The sequence below is a fragment of the Diorhabda sublineata genome, chromosome 5 (genome assembly GCF_026230105.1).
Source record: "Diorhabda sublineata isolate icDioSubl1.1 chromosome 5, icDioSubl1.1, whole genome shotgun sequence".
In the NCBI taxonomy this organism is placed as follows: domain Eukaryota; kingdom Metazoa; phylum Arthropoda; class Insecta; order Coleoptera; family Chrysomelidae; genus Diorhabda; species Diorhabda sublineata.
This window is the reverse complement of record NC_079478.1, coordinates 36,174,881-36,187,658: the sequence shown is the minus strand read 5'-3', so window position 1 is coordinate 36,187,658 and position 12,778 is coordinate 36,174,881. Positions and strand designations below refer to the sequence as shown.

General features: G+C 33.8%; 1 protein-coding gene across 1 annotated transcript in view; it reads right to left on the bottom strand.

Moving 5' to 3' along the window:
* Nucleotides 1–3,158: 3,158 nt before the first annotated feature.
* Nucleotides 3,159–12,778, bottom strand: part of LOC130444224 (protein still life, isoform SIF type 1) — a 198,493-nt gene continuing 188,873 nt past the window's right edge. The window contains exons 24-33 of the mRNA XM_056779281.1: nt 12,416–12,711; nt 11,216–11,410; nt 11,042–11,150; nt 10,804–10,983; nt 9,925–10,043; nt 5,228–5,404; nt 4,985–5,172; nt 4,579–4,925; nt 4,355–4,493; nt 3,159–3,920 (exon numbers count right to left, since the gene is read on the bottom strand). Of these exons, the coding sequence (XP_056635259.1) occupies nt 3,491–3,920; nt 4,355–4,493; nt 4,579–4,925; nt 4,985–5,172; nt 5,228–5,404; nt 9,925–10,043; nt 10,804–10,983; nt 11,042–11,150; nt 11,216–11,410; nt 12,416–12,711 (2,180 nt within the window). The 3' untranslated portion in view covers nt 3,159–3,490. The remainder of the gene's footprint in view (nt 3,921–4,354; nt 4,494–4,578; nt 4,926–4,984; nt 5,173–5,227; nt 5,405–9,924; nt 10,044–10,803; nt 10,984–11,041; nt 11,151–11,215; nt 11,411–12,415; nt 12,712–12,778) is intronic.

Sequence of the window (12,778 nt, the reverse complement as noted above, 5' to 3'; positions counted from 1 at the left end):
TTTAACTACGTAAATTTTGATTCTCTTTAGTATTCGTAGCATATTACATCTCCTAGCGCAGCTCATCTCGATAAACTCAGAAACTCATTCAAATCTTACTTTTTGAATAGCCCTCGTATTACCAATACCCGCGATATGGGTAAATCATGTGATAAAAATTTATGTACGTCATCAGTAAACGACGATGCCTGCCAACAGGTTACAGTTTTCTCCCACAAATATATTTAAATATACCAACGTAAACGATACATCTCTGAAGGATAAAAAATTGATGAAATTTATGAAATTTTGATTTTTGATAATATAAAATCTATAAATAATTATCTATTACTTTTTGTACGACTTTAAATATCTTTGTTATAAGCTACGTTTCTCGAAACTCCATATTACTTTCGAAGTTTGGCAACGTTGTCGAAATCCTAGTTTCCACTCGATCGATGACTTACATAAATGTTATTAAAGTTAAAGGTTTCTACAGAATATTTTATACAAAAATTGTATTTATATAATTTCTCTTGAAGGTTTTTTATTTATAAACTTTTATCAATTATCAACAAAATTGTATCTATGTACGCAATAAAAATTGTCCTATTAAAGTTTGCATATATTATATCTAAATCCCCTGTATTTACTGTGTATTTTTTGGTTCAACAACTTCAGTTGGAATAGATTTGGAATATTAAAAAGACGAAAAAAGTTGCTTAAAACCCTTACATTATATAAAAAACGTAAATGAAAATACGTCAATATTAAAAAAAAATTATGTTTTGTCAAATTTCAGTCGGAGAGACACATATATTTAACAATTAGTTAACCGTGTAGGTACATATTTAACAATTCGTTAATTCTTACTTTTAAACAGTCCTTTTTCTTAAGTTTTAAGCACATTAGGGATTTTTACAACAACATATATCAAGTATTGTGGGTACTATACTCAGTAAATGTATAAAATAATTTTTAAAATAACGACTTTTTGCTTTTTTTTCATCACAATTTTACCACAAAATTATAAAATAAATTCTGGCAACCAACATTACATCAATGTATTGAGGTTAGTAGTATTACAAATTTGTAGTAAAAGAGATCAAAACAGTAATACAATATATAATTTATGAATTTATTTATATATTTTGAATTTGCTTTAATAATTAATTTCATTATAAGTAATTGCGTTTTTATGTTCGTTTATATTCGAGTCCTAGAAGTGATTTGAGCTGGCAATTCTGTAGATTTCTGATTGGTTAGATCACAGCCAGTTCTACGTCACCACTTTTGACATATGATTGTGTAAATTATAAACAAACTATGTAAAGTTTGCATTCGTTGTATATTAATGTTTTATTTAAATATAAAAGCAGTTTTAATTAATTTTTGTTTATTATTAAATCAATATTTGGTGTGTGGTTCTTATTTTGTGTATATTAAAACATAGTGTCTTTGTTAGTGGCTTCTACCTAGTTTAAGAGATCATACATAATTTCTTGTGCATAACTTCTTTCTAAATTAACAATATGTGATAATAAAAAGTAAGTGATTTTAGTATAAGTACCCTAATACTCAATTATGCTATACATAGCACTAGATTTTTGAAGAAACACAGTTTCCTACAAACAGACCAGTTTATTTTTTGGAAATGGGCATTTACCGCTAGCCCTTTTGCTCCGCTTAAAAAAATTTATAGATATGGTGTTGTCTATTTGAGGATATTTCTAAAAAAACTCCAATTTTTGGTCATTTCAAATTCATAACTTGATAAAAAAATATACTCTTGTTATTTTTTCATTGAATTAATTTTTTGTGTGAGGAAAATGTGACGCGAGATGACGGAAAAAAGTAAACGCGGTTATTTATTTAAAGCTACATCAAATCCATAAATTTTCTTCGAAATATAAACGGGGTTTTTTAAAAAATTTTTCGGCCTTATTGCTGATTGTAAGTATTGTGTATTTCCAAGCCAGTGCTTGTATCTATCAAAGACTTACGGGAAGCACTTAGGGTCGTCATATTGTGATCTCTGGCCTTGCGCGGGAGAGTGGTAGAGGTCGCCTCTATACTACTGTCTCTTGGCTTCCATACGGGCGACCCTACAAAATAATAATAAAATTTGGTCAATTTTTTGAGGTTATTATGCTCAGGTATCGTACATTTGCTTTGCTTAACGATTTTTTAACGAAATGAACAAAAAAGGGATCATTCATTTTCAAATTTTAACGAAATTTAAGAAGACAAATACCAAAACACCTCAGAGATTCAATTATTTTTACAAGAAATCGAGGTTTATAAATTTATATTTCTCAATACTGCACTGTTTTTATAGCTAAATCACAGCTCTTTAAGAGCAGTTTCAAAACACCAGAACTATAACTTTGTAATCGTATAGACAAAGGCCAAGTAACGGGTGAAAGAAGAATAGCTCGCAATGTCAGTTATTTGTTGACAATTGACAGAACTTTGAAGGATTTAAATTGAGTAATAGGAAATTTTAGCTAAAAGAAAAGTTTTTAATGTATTTCAGAAGGAAAAAACCGATATATTCAAGACTCAAGATATTCGAAATATGTGATAGTGATTTAAAATTTGTCTATATTACGAGGTACATGGTTTTATTTCTAACTTATATTGATATTTAAATATATAACAATAATTGAGGTAGTTATAAGTTAATTTTTTCTATTAATTGCCAATTGAAACAAAAAGTATTGCGTTCTGATATCTATTTTTATAATATAATTATTTTCTAATCAAATTTTGTGGAAATAGCAAAGCAATGTACTCATATACCCTTGTGAATTTAGAAATAAAAAAATAGGGTCGTTCGAAGTCCAATAGACATTAAGCTACTACTGGTACCACTTTCTTTTTATGCCAAAAGTCACTTATCAAACCATCAATATTTCAAATTTGAAAAAAAAACGATACAAAATTTAAAAATTTTCGTATTTTGAAGCAAATTAGATTAGCATTTTCATTAAACTTGATGGAAAGTTTGTTGGTTTCAATAAATCGACTTTTAAAAATTTATGAGATATTGTTCACTCAATAATAGGCCAGTCATTGATCGTATTATTAATATATGACACAAAGTTGACCTTTCCAATACATGAGAGTGAATTTTCATCAAATAATTTAATTTAATTTAATTATTTACGGTAAAATAAGTTACAGGGTTGTCGAGTTTCATAAAATATATTTAAATTATTGTAATTTAGAAAGTTTCCGATAACTTAGAACTTATCATCGTTAGTATTTTCTAATTAATTGATTAATTTCGGTTTCTAGTGAACAATATTTTTAAAATTTTTGTCAAGACATCAGGAAGTGGTATTTGAACTACAGTAAAGCGGGGTTTGCTACGAAAATCAAGATAAAAATAAACAAAAACGTTTTTATCTTAAAGCTCCGTTCAGCACTTGATTTCTTCTTTACTATCGTTAGTGAATCGGGTGAAAACGAAACTGTTGCTTCTCTTAGGTATCGCGTTGTGAGCGTGCTATCCGGATTTTTCCGATTTTCCCGATAAATAACACTCGACGCACGTCGGGGTCTCGATACTTAAAGATTTAGTAGGCTGTTTTAAGGAAGATTTTATTTTCTTAGGGCTGTTATCCTTCGATTTTCTAGGAGTTTTAGGACTCGCGACGTCCGATCTTTTAGCCAACCGATTCGGACTACACTTTCTAGATTGATTAGGACTCGATTTTCGGGATTGATTGGGAGTAGTTTTACGGGAATGATTAGGACTCGGATCTTTTTTCATAATCCCGCTTTTGTTGATATCCCTGATATCGTTTTTGTTCGTTTGCATATTTTTCTTACCTAAATCTTCTGTTTGCATGGGTTGGAAGTTTTCCGGCGCGTGTGAGGATTGTATCAGACGCGCCTGACTACCGGTACTACCAGCAGATAGCGTCGATGTAGTACTGAAATACAAAATATACAATTGTGAGAAAAAAATCGCTCGATCGCCATCAAAAGTCTCTAGCAAAAAATCTGTAGCTTCCTTCTTGTTTTTGAAGTTAAATTTCTTTTATATCCATCGCCAATTTCAATAAAAATCAACTCGGTTTCTCCAGGTCTTTCTCTGCTTTCTTCTGAGAAGACAACGGAGCCCCATGATTCGTTTTGGGGGCAGTACGTACAGTTAAGTACAGTAACGATGGTAAATTCTGACTGATTCATGGATATTTCTTTGATTTTGTCTCAATAGGGTGACGGATGGACACTTTTCGGGTAGAATTCTTATTCGTGGTGTGTATCGGTTGACGTTTGATGGCTAATTGAAAGTGGTGGATCGTTTTGAAGCTCAGTTTTTTTGCCAGTGACTTGCGATTGTAGTATGAACTTTTTTTGATACCTTAGAGTTAAATGATTCGGAGTTTTTCCTAGAGAAGCTTTCGGTTTGACGGTACCCGTTTGGGAATCTTCTTCCCCTTCCGATTTCGCTCCGGATTCTAATCTGTCTTGCGGAAGAAGATCGGGTCGTTTCGAAGTTCCTATATTTGAAAAAAAATATTTTATATATATTATATCGATACGGTAGAATGATTTATAGTTGTGTTAATATTAATGAAACGTTACCTGCTTGATCCCCGACTGTTTTACTTCTACCTCTGAAGTTAGGTCCCGAAGTGTCGCCCGTTTCCGTACCGATATTATCGTAATCTATATTACCGGCCGAATGTCGCTGCGATTGTTTAACTTTTTTCACTTTTCCCAACGTATGCGAGCCTTGAACTATAATTGTTCGTACTCTATCGGGTCGTTCCAACGTTTGACTATTTACGTGACTGCTGCCTTTATGTCCAGTGACTAATATCATTCCGGGACCTCCGCCGGGCTTAGTTTGTGGTATCGACATGTTTCTAACCGATTCTCTGATGATTTGTCGTATGGTTCTTAGGAACGCGTTACGAAACTCGGCGGTGCTGTTATGGAAATGAAAATTTCAATATATAATAGAGAAAAAAATTGATTTTTGATTTACCTATTGGATAAAACGTAAACTTTTTCCGCCCTCCTTTGTAATTGACTTCTCAAATGTATTAATTCCCAAAGGAAATGGGAATCCATGTCCCTGGCGGATGATGCTCGTACTTGAACTTCTTCTACCGGAATTAGAACTTGATATCTGATTATTTCTACTTCGGGGGCTAAATTTCTAGTTGACACCCCCTAGAAATAGAAAATAATTATTGAGATATTGGAGGGGACGGAATTTTTATATTACCATCAGTCTTTTCTTTTGTCTTAATCGTTCTTTACAAAGGAAGACGACGGCGGTTTTGAAAACGAAACACATCGCGTGTAGTTCGAGTCCTTTTTTAATTTTCCCCAGAAAATCGGATATATTCAGCCATTCCACTCCCCCGTAGTATAAAAGATCCCCTGGACCTAAATCTATGGTCTGAAAGCAAAAATTTCATTTGGAATTGATTATAAATGATAGATCTAGTAGAAAATACTTTTGGAAGCGATAAAAACACGTTAAAGTTCAGGAAAACGTTTATTTGGACATGACAACGTAGAAAATACTTTTGGAAGCGATAAAAACACGTTAAAGTTCAGGAAAACGTTTATTTGGATATGAAAACGTAGAAAATACTTTTGGAAGCGATAAAAACACGTTAAAGTTCAGGAAAACGTTTATTTGGACATGACAACGTAGAAAATACTTTTGGAAGCGATAAAAACACGTTAAAGTTCGGGAAAACGTTTATTTGGATATGAAAACGTAGAAAATACTTTTGGAAGCGATAAAAACACGTTAAAGTTCGGGAAAACGTTTATTTGGATATGACAACGTAGAAAATACTTTTGGAAGCGATAAAAACACGTTAAAGTTCAGGAAAACGTTTATTTGGACATGACAACGTAGAAAATACTTTTGGAAGCGATAAAAACACGTTAAAGTTCGGGAAAACGTTTATTTGGATATGAAAACGTAGAAAATACTTTTGGAAGCGATAAAAACACGTTAAAGTTCAGGAAAACGTTTATTTGGACATGACAACGTAGAAAATACTTTTGGAAGCGATAAAAACACGTTAAAGTTCGGGAAAACGTTTATTTGGATATGACAACGTAGAAAATACTTTTGGAAGCGATAAAAACACGTTAAAGTTCAGGAAAACGTTTATTTGGACACGACAACGTAGAAAATACTTTTGGAAGCGATAAAAACACGTTAAAGTTCGGGAAAACGTTTATTTGGATATGACAACGTAGAAAATACTTTTGGAAGCGATAAAAACACGTTAAAGTTCAGGAAAACGTTTATTTGGACATGACAACGTAGAAAATACTTTTGGAAGCGATAAAAACACGTTAAAGTTCGGGAAAACGTTTATTTGGATATGAAAACGTAGAAAATACTTTTGGAAGCGATAAAAACACGTTAAAGTTCGGGAAAACGTTTATTTGGACATGAAAACGTAGAAAATACTTTTGAAAGCGATAAAAACACGTTAAAGTTCAGGAAAACGTTTATTTGGACATGACAACGTAGAAAATACTTTTGGAAGCGATAAAAACACGTTAAAGTTCGGGAAAACGTTTATTTGGACATGAAAACGTAGAAAATACTTTTGGAGGCGATAAAAACACGTTAAAGTTCGGGAAAACGTTTATTTGGACATGACAACGTAGAAAATACTTTTGGAAGCGATAAAAACACGTTAAAGTTCGGGAAAACGTTTATTTGGATATGAAAACGTAGAAAATACTTTTGGAAGCGATAAAAACACGTTAAAGTTCAGGAAAACGTTTATTTGGACATGACAACGTAGAAAATACTTTTGGAAGCGATAAAAACACGTTAAAGTTCGGGAAAACGTTTATTTGGATATGAAAACGTAGAAAATACTTTTGGAAGCGATAAAAACACGTTAAAGTTCAGGAAAACGTTTATTTGGACATGACAACGTAGAAAATACTTTTGGAAGCGATAAAAACACGTTAAAGTTCGGGAAAACGTTTATTTGGATATGACAACGTAGAAAATACTTTTGGAAGCGATAAAAACACGTTAAAGTTCAGGAAAACGTTTATTTGGACATGACAACGTAGAAAATACTTTTGGAAGCGATAAAAACACGTTAAAGTTCGGGAAAACGTTTATTTGGATATGACAACGTAGAAAATACTTTTGGAAGCGATAAAAACACGTTAAAGTTCAGGAAAACGTTTATTTGGACATGACAACGTAGAAAATACTTTTGGAAGCGATAAAAACACGTTAAAGTTCGGGAAAACGTTTATTTGGATATGAAAACGTAGAAAATACTTTTGGAAGCGATAAAAACACGTTAAAGTTCGGGAAAACGTTTATTTGGACATGAAAACGTAGAAAATACTTTTGAAAGCGATAAAAACACGTTAAAGTTCAGGAAAACGTTTATTTGGACATGACAACGTAGAAAATACTTTTGGAAGCGATAAAAACACGTTAAAGTTCGGGAAAACGTTTATTTGGACATGAAAACGTAGAAAATACTTTTGGAGGCGATAAAAACACGTTAAAGTTCGGGAAAACGTTTATTTGGACATGACAACGTAGAAAATACTTTTGGAAGCGATAAAAACACGTTAAAGTTCAGGAAAACGTTTATTTGGACATGACAACGTAGAAAATACTTTTGGAAGCGATAAAAACACGTTAAAGTTCGGGAAAACGTTTATTTGGACAAGAAAACGTAGAAAATACTTTTGGAAGCGATAAAAACACGTTAAAGTTCAGGAAAACGTTTATTTGGACATGACAACGTAGAAAATACTTTTGGAAGCGATAAAAACACGTTAAAGTTCAGGAAAACGTTTATTTGGACATGACAACGTAGAAAATACTTTTGGAAGCGATAAAAACACGTTAAAGTTCGGGAAAACGTTTATTTGGATATGAAAACGTAGAAAATACTTTTGGAAGCGATAAAAACACGTTAAAGTTCGGGAAAACGTTTATTTGGACATGAAAACGTAGAAAATACTTTTGGAGGCGATAAAAACACGTTAAAGTTCAGGAAAACGTTTATTTGGACATGACAACGTAGAAAATACTTTTGGAAGCGATAAAAACACGTTAAAGTTCGGGAAAACGTTTATTTGGACATGAAAACGTAGAAAATACTTTTGGAGGCGATAAAAACACGTTAAAGTTCGGGAAAACGTTTATTTGGACATGAAAACGTAGAAAATACTTTTGGAGGCGATAAAAACACGTTAAAGTTCGGGAAAACGTTTATTTGGACATGAAAACGTAGAAAATACTTTTGAAAGCGATAAAAACACGTTAAAGTTCAGGAAAACGTTTATTTGGACATGACAACGTAGAAAATACTTTTGGAAGCGATAAAAACACGTTAAAGTTCGGGAAAACGTTTATTTGGACATGACAACGTAGAAAATACTTTTGGAAGCGATAAAAACACGTTAAAGTTCAGGAAAACGTTTATTTGGACATGACAACGTAGAAAATACTTTTGGAAGCGATAAAAACACGTTAAAGTTCGGGAAAACGTTTATTTGGATATGAAAACGTAGAAAATACTTTTGGAAGCGATAAAAACACGTTAAAGTTCGGGAAAACGTTTATTTGGACATGAAAACGTAGAAAATACTTTTGGAGGCGATAAAAACACGTTAAAGTTCGGGAAAACGTTTATTTGGACATGAAAACGTAGAAAATACTTTTGAAAGCGATAAAAACACGTTAAAGTTCAGGAAAACGTTTATTTGGACATGACAACGTAGAAAATACTTTTGGAAGCGATAAAAACACGTTAAAGTTCGGGAAAACGTTTATTTGGACATGAAAACGTAGAAAATACTTTTGGAGGCGATAAAAACACGTTAAAGTTCGGGAAAACGTTTATTTGGACATGACAACGTAGAAAATACTTTTGGAAGCGATAAAAACACGTTAAAGTTCAGGAAAACGTTTATTTGGACATGACAACGTAGAAAATACTTTTGGAAGCGATAAAAACACGTTAAAGTTCGGGAAAACGTTTATTTGGACATGAAAACGTAGAAAATACTTTTGGAAGCGATAAAAACACGTTAAAGTTCGGGAAAACGTTTATTTGGACATGAAAACGTAGAAAATACTTTTGGAGGCGATAAAAACACGTTAAAGTTCAGGAAAACGTTTATTTGGACATGACAACGTAGAAAATACTTTTGGAAGCGATAAAAACACGTTAAAGTTCGGGAAAACGTTTATTTGGATATGACAACGTAGAAAATACTTTTGGAAGCGATAAAAACACGTTAAAGTTCAGGAAAACGTTTATTTGGACATGACAACGTAGAAAATACTTTTGGAAGCGATAAAAACACGTTAAAGTTCGGGAAAACGTTTATTTGGATATGAAAACGTAGAAAATACTTTTGGAAGCGATAAAAACACGTTAAAGTTCAGGAAAACGTTTATTTGGACATGACAACGTAGAAAATACTTTTGGAAGCGATAAAAACACGTTAAAGTTCGGGAAAACGTTTATTTGGACAAGAAAACGTAGAAAATACTTTTGGAAGCGATAAAAACACGTTAATGTTTTGGAAAACGTTTATTTGGACATGAAAACGTAGAAAATACTTTTGGAGGCGATAAAAACACGTTAAAGTTCGGGAAAACGTTTATTTGGACAAGAAAACGTAGAAAATACTTTTGGAAGCGATAAAAACACGTTAATGTTTTGGAAAACGTTTATTTGGACATGAAAACGTAGAAAATACTTTTGGAGGCGATAAAAACACGTTAAAGTTCGGGAAAACGTTTATTTGGACAAGAAAACGTAGAAAATACTTTTGGAAGCGATAAAAACACGTTAATGTTTTGGAAAACGTTTATTTGGACATGAAAACGTAGAAAATACTTTTGGAAGCGATAAAAACACGTTAAAGTTCGGGAAAATGTTGTGTACTTACTTGTTTCCACGACTTTTGATGTTGTCTAAAGAGGTGATCGAATATAGCGCCGTATTCCTCATGGATCCTTTGCATTTCGTTAATGTGCTCTGCTACTTTTTCCATTCCGGTTAGAGCCTCTAAAAATCATAATAAAAACGTTCATAACATTACATTACATCTAAAAAATAGAAATTTCGACCCTCAGAAACTCAGAATGTGAAAGAGAAAACTAAAGCGAGAATGGCAACAATGTAGAGCCCTTATTGCCAACACAATTTCAAATTACGCTTAAAAATAGAAACCAAAAGACAATTTCCTTAGAAATCGACGAAGAAAGGACATAACAAAAGGCGGGGATTCAGCTCACATATGAAGACATTAAAAAAGAGATTAAAGAAAATAAAAAAGCCCCTGGATTTGATTTCAATGCTGGTTACGTACTAAGAGCAGATGTAATCAATAAAATTGCTGTTTAAATGGATAAAACCCATTAAAAAGAAAGCAACCATTTTATCCATCGAATCAGAAATATCATGGAAAGGTCACTAGAAGAAAAATAAAGTAAATAACAAGCTTAATGCATCTGGCTGCAAGGTAATCAATTATTACACACTTGTAGTCAAATCTGTAGTCAAATTTGTCAATATTGTTGATATAATCCAGCTCCTTGACCGTCCAGGAATAACGAGAAGACTTGAAATGATTAAACCTTTTGAGTTTGTGATCTGAATTCGTTAAAATCATAGTTGGAGCGTAGAAAATCTGATAGAAAATTAAGAAGGAGCTTTTGATCAGCATTAAGCTCAACACCTAACTTACACTAGCAAATGTGAAGATCAATTGACAAACGAGTATTTTCAGAATAATATTTACGTAACTTTTCCCGTTTTCACTCACCTAATAAATGTTGATGTTCATCGCTATCAGGATCCGTCAAATTCCTGAGTTGTTGTAAAAGCAAAGGATATTTTAATATCCTTTGAATCGGTTTGATTAAGTACGATTCTAATGTTGAAGAATGTTGTTGTTTCGGGTTCCTGGCTATCAAAAATTCCTGAAGAGCTTGATTACCTTCATCTGGAAAAGAAAAACTTTGACTATTTTACGATTTTTACGAACTAATTACCGTACGTACTAGGATGTAGAACTTTTTGCGCTTTGCTGTGACTCGCGCAGAACGAACTGTATAGTTTGAAGTGGTTCACGTAGTAGAGGAAGGAACTGGCAATCGAAAATAAAACATTCTGTACATAGAAAAAAACTGGATTAGCGTTAAATTTAGGAAAAAAAAAACCATCGATAAAGTTACCTTGAATTGGCTACTCTGTTCGAATCGATGAAAGTCGTTTTCCAGCGCGACGGCTTCTTCCAGATTATTCAAAAATTGTCTTTGGAACGTGACGATTTCCTGTATATTTCCAAAAAGGGCGTTAATTTCTGCGTTAGAAAGGAACGTCTCCTTTTTCAACGGTTCCAAATAGTATTCTAAAAGGTTATTGAGATGCTGGAAATAAAAAAAAATGCAACTTCACCATCCTTATTCACATCTTTTAGTTCGACACGAATATTATTCAAAAGAAATCCCCTCTTCAAGCAGCTATTGGACTTTGACGAGGTCCAGCAACAGGGAAAGGTTCATTTTTATTGTCTCAATCCCATGCGGGATGCTGTAAGGGCAAGGATCATGGCATATAATCCTTTTCCCTCCGAAGGTTCAGGAACCACAGAACCCACTACCCTAAAAACATCACTTTTGGCTCAAACGCAACATGAGGAGTGCGGAGAAAATAAAGAAGGATGGCCAAAGCTACTGAGTAGATTCAGAATTCAACAAATCCGAATCCTAAGATTGCCTCGACCTCCAATCCTCCTTCACCCATGGCTTTAAACCCGTAGGTCCAGGTAAAGCCTTCCTAGGGGTTAAAACCCCCTGGTTCTACGTCCAGTGAACAACGTTTTGGCACGTAGGTCCCGGTGGACGGAGGAACGATCAAATCTGCAGCTGGTCATAGATGGAGCGCGACAACGGCTATTGGGACGCAGTTTCCATGCAGCAGCACAACCAAGCTTTGGTATTTTATCTCTTGGCTGGTTAGGAATCATATACCAGTTCGTTAAAAGGTTCAAGCCCGAGCGTCTGATCGCGCCCTATCAGAAATCCTTTGTGCTCAACAGCCCTTGATCTCCCACTATTCCATGAGCGTTTCGTTCGTCTTATCCTTGTGTCCTTTAATCAACAAGTTGCTTAAAACGACGTAATCATACCATGATGGAAGGACCAGTTTCCTGCGTACCGCAAACTTGGCATGAACTAAGCTCTTGGTTGGAGTTACGATGACTTTAATTATGCAGATCACTTCGAAGCTGTTCTTTCAGAGGAAGACATGTTTAAATTCGATTTTCTCCAAGAAAAAACTTCGCAGCGACCATTTTGATCCCCGAAATTGTCTCCGATATAACCTAATGTTATTATTGGAAGCCAAGGAGAAAAGTTCGATTAGGTATTTACCTTTACGTAAGCCTTTTCGGTATCCACCAACTCCAAAATAACTTTCCTCATTTTTTCCGCATCAGAAAGTTGTCGAGAAGGCGTCAGACCCGCCAGCGACGTATTACTGACTATGCTTCCCGTAGGACTATTAGTTTTCCTAGATTCTACGGGAGATCGACAGAATCCCGTGACTTGTTCGGCGCTCTTTAATAAGTTTTCAATTTCGAAAGAATTCGTTCTCGATGTGACTTTCATCCCCGATTCCGTTAAAGACGAAGCCGGGTTCTCGGAATCGGTCAAGTATCTGTCTTTACCTGAAAAATATAAGACAAACTCGATAAAGTTCGTGTTTACGAACGCGCGCACATCATAAACGAAACT